Consider the following 23,575-nt stretch of genomic DNA (forward strand, 5'->3'; position numbering starts at 1 on the left):
ATGTATGGCCTTGACTAGATCAGTCATTAATATGTAAAGCCATTGACAGGAATATGTATCATTTCATACGTGTCCTAGGGGCTAGTGCAAGTTAACAAATAAAATGTGGACCCACTTAGAAAAAACATTGCTCTGTGGTCAAAAACTCTCGATGCTGAGATTCTCCGTTACTCTTTTTCAGCATTATTTGTTGTGGCAGAATGTATAGTAGAATATATTATTATTTTTATATATACTGTGCAAACTTCATATTTTATTTGCATTGTGCAACAACAATATCACTTAGCTAATTTTAATTAACAAAATATTTAAAAATATAGTATTTGTAGGGGTAGTTGCACCTCTAGTTGTAATGCTAATAGTAAAAATTGCCATATATGTAGTACTAATAGTAATTCTGCTGTGTCATATGCAGTAGTTGTCTTGCTAGTAAAGTACTGTATCCAGTTAATGACTCCTGTCACTGTGTATCACAGGAGTTTTCAAAGGAGGTTGAGGGTAAATCCAGCTTGAAGAGCTCAGTGGTAAGTGAGGGAAACCAGCTGCTGCGACTGAAAAAAGTGGACACCGCAATGCTGAGGTCTGACCTGGCACGCATTGACACCCAGTGGAGTGAGCTGCTCACACGCATGCCAATGGTCCAAGAGAAGCTGCATCAGGTATTGTCACATGGACCTAGAGTGGACAGGCTTAGCTACTCCAGAGCAAAGAGGATTACTCCTTTCTACAGCTTCCCTTGTATACAAAAGTTTCGAAACGTGATTGACAGGTTGATGACATGTTATTTTCTTCTTAGATCCAAATGGCAAAGTTGGCTTCCCGTCATGCCATTTCTGAGCTGTTTAACTGGATATCTTTGATGGACAATGTCATTGAAGAGGATGAAGAAAACCTGAAGAGTGCTGTGGGATCAAATGTGATTCAGGACTACTTGCAAAAATACAAGGTAGTGGACTTTAGACAGTTGATGTCATCTGTAATGAAGAAGCTTGATAAAATACACATTTTGCTACATTCAGCATATATTATAACTTAAATAGGCAAAATGTGTCAGCGACTGTGATTATCATATGTATTCAAAAATGTATTTTTTATAAATACTTTCACTAGTCTCTGGTGGGAGTGCAGGCTTCATGGTGAATATACTGCTTCTTCCTTTTAGGGCTTCAGAGTAGATTTGAGTTGTAAGCAGCTGACCGTGGACTTTGTCAACCAGTCAGTTCTGCAAATCAGTGGTCAAGATGCAGAAAGCAAGCGGAGTGATAAGACAGACTTTGCTGAGCGCCTGGGAGCCATGAACCGACGCTGGCAGATCCTACAAGGTCGCATCAATGAGAGGGTGAGTCCACAGGCAAAGATACTGCTCATGAATGAAACGCCACCATGATTAGTTAGTAATAAAACCAGGATGGCACACTTTGTCTTGAATTCTTGCATACCACTATCTTGTATAATAATGTTACAGATCCAGTTCCTGGAGAGCCTCTTGGAGATGTGGTTGGAGTATGAGAGCAGTGTTCAGGCCCTGAAATCTTGGATGGCAACTCAAGAAGAAAGGTTAAAGAGAAGACACCGGATAGAAGATTTGACATCTGTGCAGAACGCTCTCAAAGATTGCCAGGTTGGTTTCTCTTACGTTTTATCAAAACATTTGATAAATATACCTTTGTTCACATATAAGTTGCTGGTATTATTATTTGGTATTTGGGTCACCGATTGTTTATGATGCAAAAACTATTGACTTTTAGGAAATGGAGGAGTCGGTGAAAGAGAGAGAGAAAGACCTAGAGAGGGTGGAGGAGCAGGGCTGTGCCCTTGTCCAGAACAAGACTGATGAGGCCTGTGCCATCGTTATGGAAACGCTTCAGGGTGTCAATCACACCTGGGCTAACCTGGACCACTTGGTATGCTCCCCTGTTCTCCCTCCACTCTGGCTTTAATATTTTAATGCCTTTTTAACGTAACTTTTACTTCATTGTTCTGTTCACTCTCTTTAATGAATGTCACCGTGTTTTTGTTGAACTTTACAGATAGGGCAACTAAAGATCAGCCTGAAGTCAGTGCTGGATCAGTGGAGCCTGTACAAGCGAGCTTCGGAAGAAATCAATGGCTACCTGATGGAAGGAAGGTACTCCGTGTCACGTTTTCGCCTCCTTACGGGCTCCCTGGAGGCTGTTCAGCTGCAGGTGCAAAGTCTGCAGGTATGTTGGGTTGAAGAAGCAATAGATTTATCGTTGAATTATTCCAGCCGGCTATAGTCATTAAGCCAAATATACACACATTTACTGATAATTGCATTTGAATGTATTTCTAATCCTTTAAATTTCAAACTTGTTTTTTTTTTTTCAGTTTTTTCAGGACATGTTTCTAAATTCTTTTCTTATACTATACATACTATGTAAATTAAGCCTACTGTTGTTTGATGCCTATGAAGGATTTGCAAGAGGAACTGGAGAAACAGGAGAGCAGTCTGAGAAAGTTTGGTGCTGTGACCCACCAACTGCTGAAGGAGTGTCACCCATCAGTGTCTGACTCTCTAAACAATGCCCTTAAGGATGTTAATGCAAGGTGATCTTATTCATTTACGTGACACAAGACGTATGATCATGATGTTTTATTAATTACACTGATTGTGACTGATCTATGTTATGTTTGTATCCAGGTGGACTGGCTTACTGGACGAGATTGCAGAGCGCCTAAGAAGCAGCAAAGCCCTGCTTCAGCTATGGCAGCGCTACAAGCAGCTGTATGAGCAGAGCTGCAGCAGTGTCCAGCTCCAAGAGGAAAAGGCAGACCAGCTCCTCAAGACTGCCTGCAGCAAGGACATCGCTGATGAGGAGGTGTCTGACTGGATTCAAGAATGCAGTGTAAGTGAGGCCATAGCTCTTCTGAGCCATTTTTGTTTTTGAACGTGTTTTCTCTGTCCTTAAGAAAGCCAATATTCCACCTTCATGTCAGTGACTATGTTTTGTGTTGTTGCAAAGTAAAAAGTCACGTGCTTCGATTTTCTTCTTGAAAATATAATGGATTTTATGGATGAATTTTCAGGAATTGCTCCGGTCGCAAGCTCCAGTGCAGGCATCTCTGCAGGTTCTCCAAGAACTGGGAGATCAGCTAAAACAGCAGGTGGATACGACAGCAGCATCTGCCATCCAGTCAGATCGCCTGTCTCTCACCCAACAACTGGCGGCTGTGGAACAGGCTCTTTCCAGACAACTCACTACCCTGCAGGTAAGGACAAGACATGCATTATTTTCTACTTCAAGTTGTTCTTTAGACTCAGGCAGTCAATTCATCAATCAAAAAGTCAGTCAATCAGTTTTATTTAAATTGACTTTTTTCTTTTCATGTTATTGTACTCCGCTATTTTAAACTCCAGAATCATAGAAATGGATAGTGAAGAATGAATTTAATACTTGTGGTTTGATGCTATTTATGTCTCTTCTATACAAGACTGGAGTCCAAGATTATGAAACCTTTAATGATCAGCTGGATTCACTGGGGTGTTGGATAGTTGAAGCCGAGAAGGCACTGAAAGTGCAAGATCCCAATGGTTCCACCAACCTGACAGCCATTCAGGATCGCATGGAGGAGCTCAAGGTTCTTTTGTTCTGTTTACAGTCAGTGAATAAAATAACCTCAACCAACTGGTCTGAAATTAAAAAATGTAACATTTATTTTAACGTCACGTTTTTCACTTGTCCTTCTACAGAGACTCATGTTAAAATTCAGCAGTATGTCTCCTGAATTGGAGCGTCTTAATGAGCTTGGTTATCGGCTCCCTCTTAATGATTCTGAGATCAAGCGCATGCAGAACCTCAACAGGAGCTGGTCAACAGCTTCAGGACAGACCACAGAGAGATTCAGGTATGACACACATAAATTTAGCAAAATAAAAATCCTTTAAGTTACACTATAAAGTACTAACAAACAAAGGAATGTACTCAGATTGACTTGTTGTTTCTTCCTTTGCAGCAAACTTCAGTCCTTCCTCCTTCAGCAGCAGACCTTCCTGGAGAAGTGTGAAACATGGATGGAGTTCTTGGTCCAAACTGAAGAGAACCTGGCAGTGGAAATTTCTGGGAACTACCAAAGTTTAATTGAGCAGCAAAAAGCCCATGAGGTTAGTGTCATTTTAAAAGTAAAAGAGCCTAAAATAGCTTCTGCATCTTACTGTATATTATTAATGTGTTGTCTTTCAGTTGTTCCAAGCTGAGATGTTCAGTCGCCAACAGATCCTACACTCAATCATCAGTGACGGACAGCGAATGTTAGAGCAGGGTCAAGTGGATGACAGGTAAAATCCATTATTGTTGTTTTTACTCTATCCACCACTTAAGTGGAACATTCCTGGACCTGAAAAATCCAGTCTCCTTTGTTTATCACAACAAAACATCACTGATCATATTATTCCTCCTCATTTTTCGCAGAGGTGAGTTCAACCTGAAGCTGGCTCTCCTAAGTAACCAGTGGCAGGGAGTGGTTCGGCGTGCTCAGCAGAGGCGTGGCATTATCGATAGCCTCATTCGTCAGTGGCAGCGCTACAGAGAAATGGTAGAAAAGTTGCGTAAATGGCTGGTGGAGGTCTCCCACCCTACAGGGGCCCTTTGTGCAGGGACTACAGTGCCTCTGCAACAAGTGCGCTCTATGCTGGATGCTGTCCAGGTACATATTATAAAAGCTTACAGAGCACACTTCTTGTAACTGTCTAAATGGTGCAGGACAAAACCGTTTTATGTTGAGTCCACCCACCTATTCTTCCAAAAGTGCAATATATTCCTGGAATTATGTAATGCTTTGGACCTAATGGATCTTAGTCAGGAAGAAGTACTATGAAGCATAGATTATCTAAGATCTTAATCTTGATCTATATGGAAAGAACAAACCTTTTAGCAAAATGCAAATATGCATTAAAATTGTATGTAGACACCTCTGATACTGCAAAATATGTAACAGTAAAGACTATGCATATTTATTTGTTCATTATTTTTGTCAAAGTGACTTTGCTTTCTGCTACAGCTAAAGGAAAAGGTTCTGCAGCGTCAGCAGGGGAGTTACATCCTGACGGTGGAAGCTGGCAGGCAACTGCTCCTGTCAGCTGATAGCCGGGCAGAGGTGGCCCTCCAGGCAGAACTCACTGAAATTCAGGAGCGATGGAAAAATGCAACCATCTGCCTGGACGAACAGAAGAAAGAGCTGGCCACTGTGTTAAAGGTATACCATGCGAAATGCCAGCAGATCGTGGAGTATACGGAATCAAGGCGGTTGTTGAAGGCGTACTGTAAATGTTTTATCTGTCAAAACATTTTACATTATATATACAAATGACACATTTTCTTTTCTTTCTTTTTTCTGTTTTAAAAAGCTTCAGTGAATGCCAGAAAAATGCAAAAATATGTGCAGGTACAGTAGTTTTAGTAAGACGAAACCATGTGTGAACATTTATAATGTTTTTACAGGACTGGGAGAGGTGTGAGAGAGGGATTGGTGGATCACTGGAAAAACTTAGAGCCTTCAAACGACAGCTTTCCCAGTCGCTTCCCGATCACCATGAGGATCTACAGGCTGAGCAGATGCGCTGCAAGGTAACAGCCTAAGCATTTTATGTATGTGAAAGCTTCACATACCAATGCTGTGCTCATCTAAAAATCATTATTTGCGTAAGTATAGAATCATCTGTTGAGATAAATTTGAAGGAAGTGTTGCTCAGGTCACAATCTGTGGGTTTAAAATCTGTCTGCAAGGTGGACAAACAAAATTACTGTTGTCTCACTAACAGGACTTGGAGAATACATTTGATGGCTGGGCAGGTGATCTGGCCCATCTGACTGTGCTGAGGGAGACACTGTCTGGTTACATCAGTGCTGAGGATCTTTCTGTCCTTCAGGAGCGAATTGAGCTGCTTCATCGACAGTGGGATGAAATTTGCCACAAGGTACAATTATTATATCATTCCTCTATGAATATGCTGTGTATGGCTTTTAGAGAATTGTTTGAATGAAACTAAAATTACTTTTGGTTTGCGAAAAGTCCCGTCTATGCAGTCTCTTGACTTGCCACTTGGTGGTGCTGGTTTCAAGCTAAATTTGAAGCCATAATATCGCTTTACCCAAGTCCTACACTCCTTGATGGTGTCAGGCAATGTTGAATTTAACTAAGCACCACATAAATACAAGATTAAATTGTAGTCTGTGGCATTTGCTACAAATGTCACAAATGTAGTTGTACTTTATTTAATTGAGAAAAGAAATGTGTGTTCATTTTTTCTGACCTAGACAAACAGAAAAAACCATACAGTGTTACTCAGATTAGTAAAAACTAAACTTGTCATGGTCTTTCACTTTAAATTTCAAAAAGGAAATTTAGCACAGCCACAGTGAGACAGTACAAAAAACACGAAACCTCAAGCTCATTTTTTTTCATACCTACATCCTGTGTCGTGCAGATAAAATATGCACACAGGAAATGCACAGAAGCAGACGCTCACTGCTTGATGCAAATAAGTCAGTTTAGGTGCAGTAATCCATAGCAATGCCTCCATTTGAGACTTTTGACATGGAGTTACTCTTGTTGTAATTTAATGTGCGTTCGTTGTTTAGAATGACTTACGTTTTTATACATTGCTGTGCCATTGCAGCTGTCCCTGCGCAGGCAGCAGGTGAGTGACAAGCTGAATGAGTGGACTGTATTTAACGAGAAATACAGGGAGCTGTGCGAGTGGCTCACCAACATGGAGAGCAAGGTCTCCCAGAATGGAGACATCAGTATTGAAGAGATGATTGAGAAGCTCCGCAAGGTAAAATTATATACATTATCTGTATTGTGATTCTGTATTCACTGAACTGGTTAGTTGTATTTCTGTAATGTACCGTATCATACTCCAGGAAATCCAGGTACAATCAGTAAAATGTTCACTCTTTTTAAATTATCTTTAACACACTGCGTGCATCAGGACTACCAGGAGGAGATCACTGTAGCTGAGGAGAACAAATTACAGCTGCACCAGCTGGGTGAGCGCCTGGCCAAGGCCAGCCATCAGAGCAAAGCTGCTGAGATTGAACAAAAACTAAACAAAACGAGCGACCGCTGGCAGCACCTCCTGGATCTTATTGGAGCCAGGTGAGCAGGCATTCTACACACCTGAATTGCAAAAATAAGTAATTCTTCCAGCGAAATTGAGATGCCAATAACAATGTTATTGTAATTCTTCTCAGTATAAACACTTTTGCCAATGCCTGTTGTTACTAAATATACTCTACAACTAAGCTATTCTGTGTTAACAGAGTGAAGAAGCTGAGGGAAACGCTGGTGGCCGTGCAGCAGTTGGATAAAAATATGAGCAGCCTGCGCTCCTGGCTGGCTAACATTGAGACTGAACTGTCTAAACCCATTGCCTATGACTCCTGTGATTTCCAAGAGATTGAGAAGAAGCTTGATCTGCAGCAGGTAGCATATATATCCTGCTTTACAATGTTCCATTCAGTTTTAATTTGCAGTCTTAATGACCCCAAATGTTTGCAGGGCTTTGGAATTCAAATTTTTTCATGCATCTAAGTTGTTTCATTGTCTCTTCCTTATAAACATATTTGCTATATGTGCATCGTTAAAATACTTCGGCATTAAATTAAACAGATATGTGAAGATCAACATTGGTGTTACCAAACACTTGAATTGCACTGCAAAATCAAGCATATTTTTTGGAATTTTTTGAATTTGTCAGTTCTCGAATGGTTCCTCTGACTGTATTTATCTATGGAGAGATTGTTTGATTAAATGAACTATTCCAAAGTCATTTGTATTGTTTTACATTATGGAATCTCTCTCTCTCCATTCTTCTGTTTGAAAGTTTTTATACATTCGTGCAGTTACAGTCTCTGTACCTCTTTTGCGCCCGTTCAGGAGCTTGAACATGACATAGAGAAACACAGTACAGCAGTGACCTCGGTGCTAAATCTGTGTGAGGTTCTCCTGCACGACTGTGATGCCTGTGCCACCGATGCAGAATGCGACTCCATTCAGCAGGCCACCCGCAGCCTTGATCGCCGCTGGAGAAGCATCTGCGCTTTGTGTATGGAGAGGAGACGCAAGTGAGAAGACGAAAACACACAGTTGATGTTGAGAATATCTAAATAGAAAACCCCTTTATTATTCTATGTAAACATACTTACTCAAATGAGCAAAACACTGTAATATTTCTCTCTCTTAGGATTGACGAGACGTGGCGTTTATGGCAGATATTTTTAGAGGACTTTGCACAATTTGAGGACTGGCTGGCCACTTCAGAAAAGACTGCTGCTTTGCCCAATTCATCTGGTGTTCTGTACACTGTGGCCAAGGAGGAACTTAAGAAATTTGAGGTATCATTACAGAGTTCATGTATTCTGTGCCAGCTACATCAAATTTAAACTGACTCAGGATAAGGAACTTGTTTATTTCCTTTTACTCTGTACACTCTGTAGTGTTTATCATTACTTTCTAAAATTCCCTTTTCCGGACACAAATTAATTGTTCATAATACTGTCTGTTTTTTGTAGAAACAATATGTGTCCTGGCTGTGTTTCTGTAGGTTTTCCAGAGGCATGTCCATGAAAGCCTGACCCAGCTAGAGTTAATCAACAAACAATATCGACGCCTGGCCAGAGAAAACCGCACTGACTCTTCCTGTCATCTGAGGGAGATGGCTCATGATGCCAATAATCGATGGGATAACCTGCAGAAGAGGGTGGCATCTATCCTCCGCAGGCTTAAGGTATATATGTAAATATATATTTTATTCAAATTAAATATTATTACTTTTTACTTCTGTTTGTTAGATGGCAGCATCTGTGTGTTTGGCCTGTTGAAGGCTAATAAGCCAAAGAGAAGGATTTTTAATGTTTTAATGTAAGAGTAGGTCATTCTTACACCGCTATCTGTACTTCAAACACACAGCACTTTATTAGTCAGAGAGAAGAATTCGAGACAGCCAGAGATGGCATCCTGGTGTGGCTGACAGAGATGGACCTGCAGCTTACCAACATCGAACACTTCTCCGAGTGTGACATCCAGGCCAAGATCAAACAACTCAGGGTACGTTTGTAACATGTTCATCACATTTATTTTACTTTATAATAAAGAAATAGTAGCAAAGCTTATTTACAATGTTCCTTTTTTATACCTTATCAAGTGCAGTTTGCTATAAAGGGGTAGTGTTTGACATTTTATTCACATTCTAGCATTTCAGTTATCTTACTCTATGTGTTCTGATCATTGTCATTTCACAGTCATTAAATTATGATGATTGTGGCATCTTTAATGGAAAAATATACTAAACAATAATGTCATTAAATCAATCGAGAAATTTTCATCTTGGACGTGTCAGGAATTCTGACATTGAAACTGTTCAGTTAACTACCATGGCAACAGAATTAATGAGAATTTATTCGTCTGCTCCTGCTGCTCCTCCTCCAGTCGTTCCAGCAGGAGATTTCCCTGACGACAGCCAAGATTGAGCACATCTTCCACCAGGGAGAAGCACTGATAGAGAAGAGTGAGCCTCTGGATGCTGCTGTCATTGAGGAGGAGCTGGAAGAGCTGCAGCGCTATTGTCAAGAAGTGTTTGGCCGTGTGGAGCGATACTACAAAAAGCTCATTCGGCTTCCTGTAAGGCCTTTATTTCAGAGAAAGAGTTTTAAAATGTTGTTCTTGTTTTCAGCACATACTGCACATACATGAACTTTTGTTTAGCTTGCAGATGATGATACTGAAGTGTCGCTCTCGGACCGTGAGCTGGAGCTGGACGAGGCTGGTGATTTTTCTAGCCTGCCTTGGAGTGAACGTCTGGGGGATGGCTTCCTGTCACCTCTGCCTTCCTCCGGCCGCTCAGCATCCCTGGCAGCCCAACTCCGGACAGAGCGTTCAGGCCGGGACACCCCAGCCAGCGTGGACTCCATTCCCTTGGAGTGGGACCATGACTACGACCTCAGCCGAGGTCTAGAAAGTGCCAGTAGGGCCCTGAGAGAACAGCAGAGTGAGGAGGGAGACTTCCTGCAGCGTCCTGCTTCTACATTGTCTGGTTAGTTTTTAACACACACAATATTGTGCCAAAAACATTTATTTAGACTTTTTTTATATGAAATAATTGTTAATCTGCGATAAGCACTTATAAATCAGGTTTTTCAGTTACAAAGTCTGACAATGTTACTGTTAGTAGGGAGAGCTTTTGTATCCTCGTGTGTCTGTCCAACCATTGTACATAGGCATGACACAGGAAGCCTGTGCCTGAAAAATGAAATGGTACAAACAGACCCTCAGAGCGACTGTAGGGACAAAATGGGTGTTTTTTTTTTTTTTTTTTTTGTTACTTAAACAAGTTAATGCCAAAACTGATGAGTTCACGGAGTCAAACGGTGTCAACCCCACAGCTGAATGTGTGTACTGTATAATGTTTCTTCCAGATGTAGTGATCCCAGAGAGCCCTGAGGCCTATGTTACACTAACAGAACAAACACTGAGGTCCTCCACTGGTAGGCAACAGCAGACCCCAGCATGATAGTGTTTGGGGGCAAAAATAAAAGTCGCACTCTTGAGCGATACTACACTTGTAGCCCCTTCACTAGCCAGGCTTTGATTTGTGTTGATTTTCTCTCTAATACACAGTTTGGGCACACATTGTAACCAATAGCAACATTTTCTAACACTGACACTATCCAATCCGTAGACCCTATCCAATTTGTTTGAATTATGACTTTCTTTTTCGCACTATGGAGAGTGATAATTGTGATAAGAATCTGTGATAATCTGCTACATTAGTAGTGTTAACAAGCGCTACTTAAAGCGCTAAGATGCATTAAGCTATAGTAAAACGTATCATCCACACAGGTAAATTGCTACTGTGTTGGTGTAAAGTAAAATTGAGAAATAAAAAAAAAACAAAAAAACACTGACCAAATATGAAAATTATAGATATTGATAAGTGGGAATTACACCACACTTTATATATATATATATATATATACTAAGACACTAACTATGTAGTCATGCATACTATGTATGTTAGAAAACTGACACTTATGAAAAAATATAAGTGATGCAAACAATTTGCACTTCATTTCCGATTAGCCCCCAAAGGTTAGTGATCTGCGGCCAACAACTAATGTTGTCAGTGGAAACTAACGGGCTAACTGGATGGCCCTGACTTAAATAATTTTATTGCACAAGTGCGTAAAATAAAACAGTAGGGTGTACAGATCGGGTAGTGACAAGCCCAACTGGGGATAGGGTCAATTCCACTTTTATTTCTTTGATTCAATTGTTCTGCTTCGGTCTTTAATTTGGCAGGACTAAAATGGAATTCAGCCTAACCCTTTTTTCTAACTGGCTTTTTTCCTTTACGTTTTTACTCGCAGTGCTGTGTAGCTAGCCTTTGGATTTTTTGATGTGCATTTTGTGTTTCAGATATGCATGTTGTTTTATTCTCACAAGTCTGAAGTTTGAACCTCTTGCTGAAGGGATTGCAGATTTGTTTAACGTCAGTCTTTCTTTTGCTCTGACAAGACAAGACCAAAGCTTTTGAATGCTGTGTGTCAACTGAAGGAATTGACTCCTGATGCAATCAGAACAGGAAAACACTGCAATGAGGATGTTTCTTTGATTAAAAAAGTTTAACTTTTTAGGAAGTGCAGCAACTGTGTCTTGTTAAACTGTAACTTGCACCATAAGTTACCAGTTGTCGAGATAACTAATCTGCATTCCCTCTTACTTTAACTCAGTTTTTGCACTCTATGTTTCATGTATCTTTGTCTATGGGATCTTATCTCTTCTTGGGTTAAGAATTTTAAGTTACATTATTATTGGATTTGTAGTTATATTGTGCAAAGATGACCTGTTGTTGTTGTATCAGCAGGAGAAGTTGCCTCTACTGATTTACATGTTCACCCTCTGGACGTTGGCCGTTTCCAACTGCAACAAACCGACGGCGGCAGCAGCCGCACTCCGACAGGCTCAGAAGTGGATGCATCATACATGGGATACGTATGTGTCACTCTTACACTTAGATGAGGACTGCGGGTCACAATAATAATTCCATATTTTTTACGAAGCTATAAATAAAATTGTAGCGGTTTCAGCTCTTAGTACTTTAGTTAAATGTTTTTTAACAACTAGCACATTGCTGTGAGATGTTTATTTGTGTTTTTTAGATGATGGCCTGTAATATTTTTTTAGTTTACCACCTGCCATCAGGATCATCATCACCTTGAAATGCCGGTAACTTAACACATATTCACTTTGTAGATGCGACTGTTGGGTGAGTGTCGTGGCAGCATTGACACAGTAAAAAGGATGGGCGTTGAGCTGAAAGAAGATGAAGACACTGTGTCTGGACTGGCAGATCCTAGTAGCTCAGAGTCCCAGACATCAGGTACTAATACACTATAACTGATCCTGCATGCATATAAGGTTGAAATTTTGAATTGTCTAGTAGGACTCAATTCTTTTGTAGCCTGTTTTAGTTGTTCTTAACACCAACTATCTTACCTTTTAGGAGTAATTGAACGCTGGGAACTCCTCCAGGCTCAGGACCTCAGCAAAGAGATCCGCACAAAGCAGAGCCAGCAACAGTGGCACCAGCTCAACTCTGACCTGAACAATGTTTGGATGTGGCTGGTAGAGACCGAGGATGTGCTGGAGCAGCAGCGGAGGCTGGACCTCAGCACAGACATCCAGACAATTGAGCTGCGGATCAAAAAGCTCAAGGTGTGTGATAAAAGTTTTTCCCTTATTAAATATTTTCTCTTTTTTAAACATATATAACTATGTATGTGAGAATCTTTTGATTAGATTTTCTTGTAATTGTGTTAAAACATGTTTGACAATACATACTGAAGAACTATGTGCTTAATTTTGTTTTTCATAATGTTGATAAAAGTTATGTTTATTTCCTCTCAGTTGAATATGCCATAAGATGATTTGAATTAGTCGTTTCTTTAATTGTTATGTGTAAATGTTTGTCTACAGGAGCTGCAAAAAGCATACGACAAACGCAAGGCTATTATGCTGTCCATCAACCTGTGCAGTGCTGAGTTTGTGCAGTCAGACACAGAGGAGTCCCAGGAGCTGCAGGCCAAACTGAAAGACATGAACAACCACTGGGACAAACTGGGCAGCTCACTAGAAGAGTGGAGGTCATCACTACAGGAGGCCCTCATGCAGTGTCAAGTAAGGACTAGTCTTTATCTGAAGAGAGGATTGTCTTGTTTGGGGAAATCCGCTGACATGTAACTATAATATTTCTTGCAATTGAAACTGTACATTCATCTGACCAACAGGACTTTCATGAGATGAGCCATGGTCTGCTGCTATGGTTGGAAAACATCGACCGCAGGAGGAATGAGGTGGTTCCCATTGACCCCATCCAGGATAGTGACACTCTCCACGAGCATCATAAAACACTTATGGTACTGAATTATTACCTTTTTTATGACAGTAGTATAATTAGTTCAGAGGTTTGTCCTTCTGTTCTGTAACACATATCACTGCAGTTTGCAAAGTCGTTGACACCATGAGCCTGGGCACAAAATATACATTAAACACGGGATCAGAGTACCCTACATACTGTACTGTTTGAAAGAAGGCTGTGAATATTTCAGTTTATATTTCTAATGTTGTTGTTTTTTTTTTATTTTAAATCCACAATCCCCCACAGCAAATCCGGCAAGAGCTGCTAGACTCCCAGCTAAAAGTTGCCTCGCTACAAGACATGTCCCTCCAGTTGCTGGTCAACTCTCAGGGCAGCGACTGCCTGGAGGCCAAAGAGAAGGTTCATGTCATTGGGAACCGTCTCAAACTTCTTCTAAAAGAAGTAACCAGAGACCTCAGAGAGCTTGCAAAGATTCTGGACATCACAAGCAGTCAACAGGTAACTCTTCACTTCCCTGTTGATCATGTGGCGGCAGCAGGGTCACATTTACTGTAGATTTACACGGGTTTTGCGTAAACATTGTTTTCTATAGTGTTTGTATTAAACATACTTGCTATAAGCTACAAAACCTTGTTAATAGCTGTTGTTTGCATACTACTGCCTGATCTCTCTCTCTCTCTCTCTATATATATATATATATATATATATATATATATATATATATTATTTTTTTATTTTTTTATTTATTAATTAATTAGCCATCTTTAACTATCGTGTCATTTTTGATATCTCTGTCTTTGGGTAAACTTTTGCTGCAGGATCTGTCTTCTTGGTCGTCGGCTGATGAGCTGGACACATCTGGTTCCCTCAGTCCTGTATCAGGACGGAGCACGCCCAGTCGTAGGCGATCGGTAACGTTTACACCGACTCGTACATGCTGCTCTGTGAGAAGCTAGGTGTTTGGTATTCCTTCTGAGACAGTGCATTTAGTAACTTGTGCCCCGAATGCCCCTATTGAAGGCCAGATTCACTCGTCATCCCCAAATCCCTCCTCCTACATTTCTACACCTCCACAAACCTGCTTTACACTCCCTCCCTCTGAATTCTGAACTTTCTCTAGCCTCTCACTCTTGCATGTTTTTATTCCCAGAGCAAATTCTGCTAAAGAAGTGGGGAATCCTTTCTCTTCGAACATTTTTCTAACTTCCTTCCCCTTGGTTTACTTTTCCAGTTCAAGTTTACATCACTTTTGTAAATTCCAGTTTTTCTAAACTAAATGTTCTATCCTACAAATCTCTCTTTCCAATAGACTTTTGGGTTTGTATTTATCCTTGTAGTGTTATTCTCAAAAAAATTGGCTTAAATGAAATCATCAAATTAAAAAAATGCATAGAAAGTATCATTTTCTGATGATATAGATTGTTGTGGGGGCGGCTGTAGCTCAGTTGGTAAGGCAGTCGTCCACGGACCACAGGGTCAGTGGTTCGATCCCTGGTCTTGGCTATATGTCGAAGTGACACTGAACCCCCAACAACTCAACAGCCCTTTCCCCTCCCCAGCTGGGCATTGCCGGTCCAAGCCCGGTAGAAATTGGGGAGGGTTGCGTCAGGAAGGGCATCCACATAAAAACTGTGCCAACATGCGGATAATGATTCGCTGTGGCGACCCTGAACTCACGGGAGAGGCCGAAAAGAAAACCACAACAACAAAAAAAAAAAAAGAGAGATAGATTGTAAGCTTTAGGAACATGAAAGAAATATTTTTTCTGATGTTACTGGATAGATACAGTGTGTGTTAGTGTGTGTTTGTTACTAAATGTCACTGTTACCAAAGAGAATTATGCATCACCTTGCATAATCTGAATCTTCCTATTAGCAATCACTCATAAGCTGAAGCACATCAAAGTACGCCTCCACTTTGAAAAGCCAGAGTCCTTGTTACCACGAGTTACAAAATCTGTCACCCTCACATATGATTTTGTTGCTGCTCTTCTTTCATTTTGGGATTTCTTTTCATCAGTAGCTTTGTCTTGATTTGCCTGGACTGAAACATACTTTCTTTCTTTTACCCCCCCCCCCCCCCCTGTTCATTGCAAACAGCAACGGGGCAAATGTAGTCTGTCACAGCCTGGACCCTCTGTGAGCAGTCCACACTACAGGTACCTTTCTGTTGGTTTCTAGCACACCCAGAAGATAATGGAACTCATCAGCCCATGATGCACTTGGAGGCTGATTCACACCTTATAATCCTCTTCAGGTCCCCCAAAAAATAGCTGTGTTTTGACGAGTTACAATTCCCAATTTCAGTTTTTAATGCTCGTGCCAGATCATGATAGTGAATTCCATCATCTTCTGTAAGTCTAGATGCTCTGTGTAGGCTTAGGTGATGAGATGAGTGGCAGCCCACACATCCTTGATAGAAGAGTTTTACAAGGAATGGTGCAAGGCCTCTTCTCCGCCAGTGTCCTTGCTGCTTAATATTGCTAACTAAAGGGCATTTCTTATGTATAACACAAAGATTTCTCTATCTAACACTCCCTCGCTGTTACTGAGCACACACGCTCTTTTTTTTTTTTCCGCTCAAATTGCCGAGCCAGTAAATGTCTGCAATGAACAATGCGAAAGGCTGCAGTCTGTTTTTCTCTTGCTCTCAATCTCGATCTCTCACTCTGTCCCATGTGTAACATTTCTATTTCTTCTTCTTCTGCTGCTGCTGCTATCTCACTTACTATCCACCATCTCCCCCTTAGTCTTTCATCCGTGAGTCTTGCCTCTCAGGCCTCCATTTGTGAATTGGTAAAGGGGCACTTTTGGTAACAGCACAGAACCACCTGAGTGTGTGTCATACATCACTAATATCCATGCATTGCTGGAGTCAGGGATTACTTAAATAAAAGATGTTTAGAGACTAGGTCTGTCTTAAGCTTATTAAGGGTAAGAAAGCAATTATTTTCTCTTAGGTACATAAGTCAGCAAATTCCCTTTCACCACATAGTGGCTTCTAAATGTATCAGGCTGTAAGAAGACAGTAAGAAGACAGCTTCCAGTCTTTAGGCTAAGCTAAGCGTTTAGCTGGGCCCTTGCAGTAGGTCTAGCTTCAGATTTAACACTCACACATCAAAGTGTATCTATTTTCTTGTCCCCATCTCATCGAGGAATTGAATTGGCATACAGTATGACCTTAACTATTCCTTTGCTAAACATTCTCGTCAGAGAAGCTATTTCTAATGGTTACGCTCTTCTTGCCTTGGCATGCTTTGCATTTGTCAACAGGACACTTTCAGTCCTCCCACAAATGTTCTAGATATAAGCCGATACTTGCAGCATGCCCTTTGTCTTTTATTCTTCCACTTTTGCAAAGCAAGCTCACATATTAAATGTATTTGTTTGGTGTAGGACTATGTGTAATGTATACCTTCAGCACTGTTTTGTGATTGTCTTTGTAATTGTTTACCCACCCAGTCTCAGTCAGCATGTAGATCAGTGACAAACCTTGTGTTAGCATGTTGGCATTGTGTGTCCAACACAGCTCTGTGCTGTCTACAAAGCACTGCCATGCAGTTCCCCTGATGCTGAACTGAGATCTTATTCGGTTTGACACTTAGTAGAAGACAGCTAAGCAGAGTAGAAGATTAGATCAGGAATTAGTTTGAGTGAAGATTATCTATTGGATCCGACTAATTTAATTTGTAAGTTAATTTCATATTTTGATAAAGTTACTGTTGTGATATGATTCAATATACTTTTGTGTAATTGGAGATGAGAAAAGAATAAGGCAAGAGTTTGTATGTTCTTAGCAGCTGATGTGGTTAATAACCTGAGTGTTTGCTGCATTGTGAATGTGAATGTGTGTGTGTGTGTATTTGTGTGTGCGGGCAGGTCTCGCAGCGACGCTGGATCCGCTTCCTTCCCTTCTGATTCAGAGACGGCGCCAGCTCGTAGGTCATCATTTCTGTGGCGCGTCCTCTGGGTGGCGTTGCCTTTCCAGCTCTTCCTGCTCCTGTTAGTGATCTTTGCCTTCCTGCTGCCACTTTCTGAGGAGGACTACTGCGTGCAGTCCAACAACTTTGCTCACTCCTTCTACCCAATGCTCAGCTACATAAACGGACCCCCTCCGGTGTAGGCTGGCTGCTGGGACATTTCATGTCAGTATTATTGCATCATTATGACCTGAATTAGAGTTATGTTGATATCGTTAAAATGGTAGAAACCGTGGGAGCAAAAACTAATCTTTGTCATCCATTAGTATGGCAGAAAAGCAGCTGCCATCTACATTTAAAATCTTTGTGTGTAGCACATAAGATCAAGCATCTCACTATATTACTCTGCATAATGCTGTGTCAATTAAGGAGCATCTTTGGTGTAACAAGAGGGAAGAAATAGTTTTTGTGGAGATTGCTGGATGAATGAACTGTTTACTCAATAACGTGTGTGTGTGTGTGTCATATTTCTCTGAAGAGAACTGTGAGTGGATAGCACCAAAGTTAAATGCTGAAATATACCCTGTGAATTTTGCTTGTAAAAAAAAGAAATGTTTAATATATGTTACATTGCAATTATTTTTGTACCTGTATTTTGGCATGCGGCTCAGATTTTTTCTTTTACCTCCATTCTCCGTTGTGCGTGTGGTTACCAGTACATTTTTAACTCAAATTACATTGATTCATGTAACATTTCTTTAATCCAAGATATGTGTTTTAATATCACAGTCAGACACAACTCAAGAGGTTTAAAAGCAGCCATCCATGTTCTTTATACGTTTTGCTGTTTTCTTTTTAATATGAAATACAAATTTAAGATTGAGAATTATAACATATAGAGCTATTGTAATTTTTGTATGACTGTCAGTTCAGTATCAAATGTAACAGTCCTGGATTACTCAATGTATATAAAATAATAGACAAAATGTTTGTATATGTGAAACAACATCAAAACAATGAATGCCAAATCCTCAATTTGACATTTGTCTTTTTATTAGATTTTTTTCATGTGATTGTAAATAATATACAAATCTAATATTTGTTCAGTGAATCATATTTATACTGCGCTATTCCTGAAAACGCAAATAGGAAAAATTATTTTTTAGAGATTATGTCATAATGTATAAGGTCTTTTATTTTCTATAAACTACACTGATACCATTATATTTTAAGTGCAGTTTTGCCTAAGTAATATGTATACATACACAAGTTTCTTAAAGGGGAGCTGCGTTTTCTGGACAAGCAGACCTAAATGTAGAAACATCCAAAGAGGAGCTGTGAGGAGGGTCCTGGATTTGAGCAAAATGAGGTCTCTGGTGAGTAGGACAGTGCCAGGGAATATTTGCATGGTGATGAAGGTGATGATGGTGATGAGTGTGAAGAAGAGTCTCCAGTAATTTGATGATTTCATAATTGGGGAGAGCCAGGGCCGTGGCATCTAGACCAAGCATCTGAGAAATTACCATCCGGAAATCCACCAGCTAAAAGAAAATGGGAGTGAAAAGTTGGAATTTAAAGGCAAAATGCATAATTTTGTTTGAAGCCCTTTGTTTTCTTACCTCCCTCTCCCTCTCAGACAGCTGAGCCAAGCTCAGTCTGAGGGAGCTGAGTTGCTGCTGGTTCTCCCTGGTCTCTTTTTCATGGCTCTGTAGGTCTAAACTCACTGTGCTCAGCATCTTCTCCATGTTGGCCTTCCCCTCCACCAGCTGATCCAGCTTCTTTTTCTGTTCTTGCATGGTCTGACTCTGTTCCATGACTTTCAACTTGTCAGACAAAGGCGTTTAGTGAAACAACTGTTATTCAAAGAGACGATATTGGCTTGTTGCCCTTTAAATACTGTGATTCTTAAAATATATACTCAGATTTATTTCATAACTAATTGCCTTTACATAATGGGTGTACAATTACAGAGCATTCCCATTCACCCACACCTTAACACAAAACCCCCAAACATTATGAAGTGAAAATTCCTCTGGACTGAATTCGGGTAAGAACCCTTTTCCCCTCTACCTTGAGCTCATTAGTGTGGGAGAGCTGGGCCTTGAGCTCAGTGTTGGACAACTTGGTGGCCTTCAACTCATTTTGCAGACGCTCCACTTTTCTCTGTAGTTTCCTTGCCTCCAAATAACCATTCTCTTGTTCCAGAGCTAATGCTGATCGGCTTCTCTTCTCCTCCTCCAGCTCTAAAACCTTTTTCCTCAGGAACTGGATGTGAAGTCCTTTGCTGTCCAGTTGCTCCTTCTGTGACTTTAACTAGAGACGGGAATATTTTGATTACACACATGTCACTAATATGTTGTACTTACTGTAGACTGAAAACATTTGGGTTTAATATCAAAAGATAAATATGAGACAAGAGGTCAACATTTCAGCTTTTATTTTAACGTATTTACATCTGGAACGTAGAAGACTTTTGTTTGAACCCACCCATTTTTTATGTGAGCAAAAGCTTTGGAACAGACTTTAAAAACAGTTTAAAGTGAATAAGACATTTAGTTGCAAATCCATAAAACCTTGTCTCAGAATTTTTGAGGCTCATCTCTGTGCTTTTTGGCACATTCCAGCCTGGCCGTCTTATTCTTCTTGCTAATGAGTGGTTTGCATCTTCTGCCGTAGCCTCTACTTTTGCTCATGTCATTTTCTGCAAACAGTACATTATGATATCTTCACTCCTGCCCTCTGGAGGTCTGGAGGTAAATGCATTCTGAACAGGCAAAACCCAAATCTAAAACCGAGTGTAGAAATTCAGTGCTATTATTGTTTGAATAATCAATGTCATAGGACGAACCAAAAACACCTGTCAATCACATGTTCCAATGCTCACATGAAAAATGGGTGGGTTCAAACAAAAGGTGCTACCTTCTAAGTTGTGTATCAGATCCAGATGGAAATAAAAGCTGAAATGTTGATCTCTTGTCTCATTTTCATCTTTTGATGTCAAACCAAAATGTTTTCAATCTACAGCAAACATAAAGTAATTGGCCTCACTGTTCCAATACTTTTGGAGGGGCGTGTCTGTATATATATATATATATATATATATATATATATATATATATATATATATATATATGTGTGTGTGTGTGTGTGTATATGTATATATATATATATATATGTGTGTGTGTGTATACATATATATATATATGTATATATGTATACATATATATATATATGTATACGTATATATATATATATGTGTGTGTGTGTATATGTATATATATATATATATATGTGTGTGTGTGTATACATATATATATATATATGTATATATGTATACATATATATATATATGTATACGTATATATATATGTGTGTGTGTGTGTATGTATATATACGTATATATATATACGTGTATATATATATATACGTATATATACATATATACGTATGTGTGTGTGTGTGTGTATATGTGTATGTATATGTGTATATATATATATGTATGTATATATATATATATATATATATATAGATATAGATATAGATATAGATATATAGATATATATATATGTATATATATAGATAGATAGATAGATAGATAGATAGATAGATAGATATATAGATTCCGACTAGATTCCGAAGAATTACGTTCCTAGTACAACCACTAGTTACAGTACTTTGTATTGGCTACCTTTCGCTGTAGGCTGTAGGCCAGAGTTTTGCTCTCCACCAGAGCAGTTCCTTCTTGTTTAACAAGTTGTTCTGCACGTGACAGGAGAAGTTTTAGCCTCATGTCGAAGTCTAGATCCACAGCAATACTGTCAGTCTTCAGCTTCTCTGACAGCTGTTCCAGGAACTCCTCATACTGTAAGAGCAAATAGTAATCATGGATATACTGCATGCCATGGAAATTAACCTTCTTCATAGAACCCCCCCCCCAACCCTCCCCTCCTATACTCCCATTGTACAGCCACAAAACCATGAATAGAAACAGAATGCAATGATATGCATGGTAGACCAGAAATTCAAAATGAGCTAATATTTCCATGAAATGTTAAAGTTTCTCAGTTTTAACATCTAATATGTCGTTTATGTTCAACTGTGAATAAAATTCGGGTTGATAAGGTTTGTACATCATCGCATTCCGTTTTTATTTATGTTTACACAACTTCCCAACTTTTTTGTGAACTGGGGTTGTGAATTTTACATTCTACTCACATGCTGTTTGCTATGTCGAAGTCCATCCCGATGCATGTCCGCTGTCACCAGCTCAGTTTCCAGGCCTTGCAGCCTCTCCCTCAGGTCCTGGACTTGCTGCTCGGCAAGCTGAGCCCTCTGTATAGTGCCACACTGGAGCTCCTTTTGCTCACTCAGCTCTTTGGAGACATGACAGAGCCTTGCCTCCATTCCTGTGATGGTCTGCAGAGTCAACTGTAGACCACCATTTAGTGTATTAGTAGTGGAAAGTACCTACTAATATTTACTACAGTGTACCATCAAACAATTTTACATTAAAACACCTGAGAAGTGAAGAACTACTTTTTTGAGTGCAGAATAAAGTTATTTTAAAAAAATATTTTTTTAATCAGTATTGTAGGTTGTTTGACATCCTCACCGATTACACACCTGCTCTAGTTGCTGTAAAACATCTTTCTCTGTGGGCAGGATGACATGTTCAGACTTGACCTGCAGCAGGCCTGCTATCTTTTTCAGGAACATTTGTAGCTTCTCCTCAGCTGCCTGGGTCTCTCCTTGGCTGGCCTGGAGATTTCTTTCAAGCTCCTTCACCTGTTTCTCCAGACAGCTTGTCTCTCGTCTCCCTGCTTCTATCACTCTCTTGCTGGCCTCAAGTCTCTCTGTTAGGGTTTGCGTCTCCATCTCAACACTCCTCCTTCCCACCATGAGGGTGTCTAACTCCTGAAAGAGACAGAAACACCACCCAAAGTCAACATTTGTTAAATATTTCATTTATATTAATACCACATTTTAAATGAAAAGTCTCTATTTCTTGAATTGCTTCACTACAGAATTCTCAGAGCTGAAGGTAGTTTCTAAAATTAAATTATATACTGTAGACGCTACTGTAAACCTAAGTTCAGAAAATTCAAGAATTGAATAAGTACCACTTTGATTGAATCAAGTGCTGCTGCACTGTTTGCCGCCTTTCTCCTCTCTCGGTCCAGCTCCGATACCAGCCTCAACACAGTCTCTCTGCTGGCTTTGCAATCCACCTCAGAGGACTTCACACTCTCTTCCAGAACAGCAATTCTCATCTTGAATCTCTCTTTCTCATTTGACTCCACCTAACAATTCAAGTAGCAGGTGGCAAAAGAGTTATGATAAATTCTGTAGAATAATTCAAATGTATGTCTATTTATGTCTTATTTACCGGCATATTTTTTTAATCATTCTGAGAGATTTACCATAAATACAAGTAAATTCAATTCAATTTTGTTTTTTTTAACATACCTCGTCAGAGTTTCCCAAAACTTCCATAATTATAAGCGTTCCAGGGGAAGTTAGTGTACAGTAGGTACCTGTGTCTGTTTTAAAGTCTCATGGCAACAGCAAACACAGACTGTGCCAGGCTTGGCCAAAGAGGGTGCTGTAGCTGAGAGGCATTGAAAGACTTGATCACTCAGGAAAAAAATAGATCTTTGGATGGGAACCACTGTAATTTATACATTGCAAGTTATATATTAGGTGAAGATCATTTATAAAATGTAATCTGTTTAAAAAAAAAGATTTTAAACTAGGAGCTGATGAAGACGTGTGTGAAGGTCATTGTAGAGAGTGTTATTTTTTCGCCCTGAGCTACAACTCTCGGGCAACACACCTGACTACTTCAGTGTGGCATCGTTTTAAATTACTTCACACAAAGCAGTAAAGCATGTAGGGTGTTTGTATGGAATGTCATCTTTTCAGACCATGCACGAGACACAATAGCAGATGCCATTCAGTCAGATTAATAGCTTTTGTAATTATTTGATGGAAAATGGAAAATTTTAGGATAATATTAGCTTCACTTTGTTAGTGAACAAACATATAGTTTCAAGGAAAGCAATTATTTAGAAAACTCTTAAAAATGCCAGAATATATTATTGTTAATGTTCAGCAACTTAAGTCACTTGGGTGACTAGACTAGGCCCTAGTCTTAATGTAATATTGAACTTTACGTACAATGCATAGTCTAAAAAAATAAGACATTGTGTGGGCAGTGTGCTCCTGTCAAATTTGGAGATATAAATAAATAAGTAAAA

The 23,575-nt window shown here is 39.7% G+C and overlaps 2 protein-coding genes across 24 annotated transcripts in view; one reads left to right on the top strand and one right to left on the bottom strand.

The window, feature by feature from the left end:
• The window catches only part of syne1b (spectrin repeat containing, nuclear envelope 1b), a 76,357-nt gene extending 57,999 nt beyond the window's left edge, over positions 1–18,358 (top strand). For 13 of the 23 annotated variants that reach the window (XM_067480815.1, XM_067480816.1, XM_067480814.1 and 10 more), the window contains 36 exons: positions 477–659; positions 797–946; positions 1,163–1,339; positions 1,466–1,621; positions 1,749–1,904; positions 2,031–2,201; positions 2,435–2,568; positions 2,663–2,867; positions 3,049–3,231; positions 3,454–3,600; positions 3,713–3,867; positions 3,976–4,123; positions 4,203–4,297; positions 4,431–4,665; positions 5,020–5,214; positions 5,460–5,585; positions 5,780–5,935; positions 6,638–6,796; positions 6,953–7,119; positions 7,284–7,446; positions 7,900–8,087; positions 8,207–8,357; positions 8,567–8,749; positions 8,932–9,069; positions 9,451–9,642; positions 9,727–10,054; positions 10,437–10,505; positions 11,882–12,012; positions 12,274–12,400; positions 12,524–12,735; positions 12,997–13,197; positions 13,308–13,436; positions 13,685–13,897; positions 14,218–14,310; positions 15,499–15,557; positions 17,278–18,358. In XM_067480815.1, the coding sequence (XP_067336916.1) occupies positions 477–659; positions 797–946; positions 1,163–1,339; positions 1,466–1,621; positions 1,749–1,904; positions 2,031–2,201; positions 2,435–2,568; positions 2,663–2,867; positions 3,049–3,231; positions 3,454–3,600; positions 3,713–3,867; positions 3,976–4,123; positions 4,203–4,297; positions 4,431–4,665; positions 5,020–5,214; positions 5,460–5,585; positions 5,780–5,935; positions 6,638–6,796; positions 6,953–7,119; positions 7,284–7,446; positions 7,900–8,087; positions 8,207–8,357; positions 8,567–8,749; positions 8,932–9,069; positions 9,451–9,642; positions 9,727–10,054; positions 10,437–10,505; positions 11,882–12,012; positions 12,274–12,400; positions 12,524–12,735; positions 12,997–13,197; positions 13,308–13,436; positions 13,685–13,897; positions 14,218–14,310; positions 15,499–15,557; positions 17,278–17,521 (5,919 nt within the window). In that variant the 3' untranslated portion in view covers positions 17,522–18,358. The remainder of the gene's footprint in view (positions 1–476; positions 660–796; positions 947–1,162; positions 1,340–1,465; positions 1,622–1,748; positions 1,905–2,030; positions 2,202–2,434; positions 2,569–2,662; positions 2,868–3,048; positions 3,232–3,453; positions 3,601–3,712; positions 3,868–3,975; positions 4,124–4,202; positions 4,298–4,430; positions 4,666–5,019; positions 5,215–5,459; positions 5,586–5,779; positions 5,936–6,637; positions 6,797–6,952; positions 7,120–7,283; positions 7,447–7,899; positions 8,088–8,206; positions 8,358–8,566; positions 8,750–8,931; positions 9,070–9,450; positions 9,643–9,726; positions 10,055–10,436; positions 10,506–11,881; positions 12,013–12,273; positions 12,401–12,523; positions 12,736–12,996; positions 13,198–13,307; positions 13,437–13,684; positions 13,898–14,217; positions 14,311–15,498; positions 15,558–17,277) is intronic. The other 10 variants (XM_067480835.1, XM_067480833.1, XM_067480813.1 and 7 more) reach the window with 5 other exon arrangements.
• ccdc170 (coiled-coil domain containing 170) lies at positions 18,217–23,512 on the bottom strand. Its single transcript, XM_067480839.1, has 8 exons — positions 22,785–23,512; positions 22,439–22,618; positions 21,942–22,232; positions 21,534–21,746; positions 21,007–21,180; positions 19,389–19,631; positions 18,938–19,141; positions 18,217–18,859 (listed from the first exon to the last, which is right to left on the bottom strand). Exons 1-8 carry the CDS (start codon positions 22,809–22,811, stop codon positions 18,593–18,595), a joined length of 1,599 nt encoding a protein of 532 aa, XP_067336940.1. The 5' UTR covers positions 22,812–23,512; the 3' UTR covers positions 18,217–18,592.
• Between the last annotated feature and the right edge of the window lie 63 nt (positions 23,513–23,575).

This window comes from Channa argus, chromosome 16, assembly GCF_033026475.1.
Source record: "Channa argus isolate prfri chromosome 16, Channa argus male v1.0, whole genome shotgun sequence".
Classification (NCBI taxonomy): Eukaryota; Metazoa; Chordata; class Actinopteri; order Anabantiformes; family Channidae; genus Channa; species Channa argus.

Coding starts and splice junctions, on each gene's coding strand:
- ccdc170 (XM_067480839.1), bottom strand. CDS start 22,811: ATGGAAGTTTTGGGAAACTCTGACGAG. Junction 22,619..22,784: donor TTTTGGGAAACTCTGACGAG/GTATGTTAAAAA, acceptor TTGAATTGTTAG/GTGGAGTCAAATGAGAAAGA. Junction 22,233..22,438: donor CACTTGATTCAATCAAAGTG/GTACTTATTCAA, acceptor TGTCTCTTTCAG/GAGTTAGACACCCTCATGGT.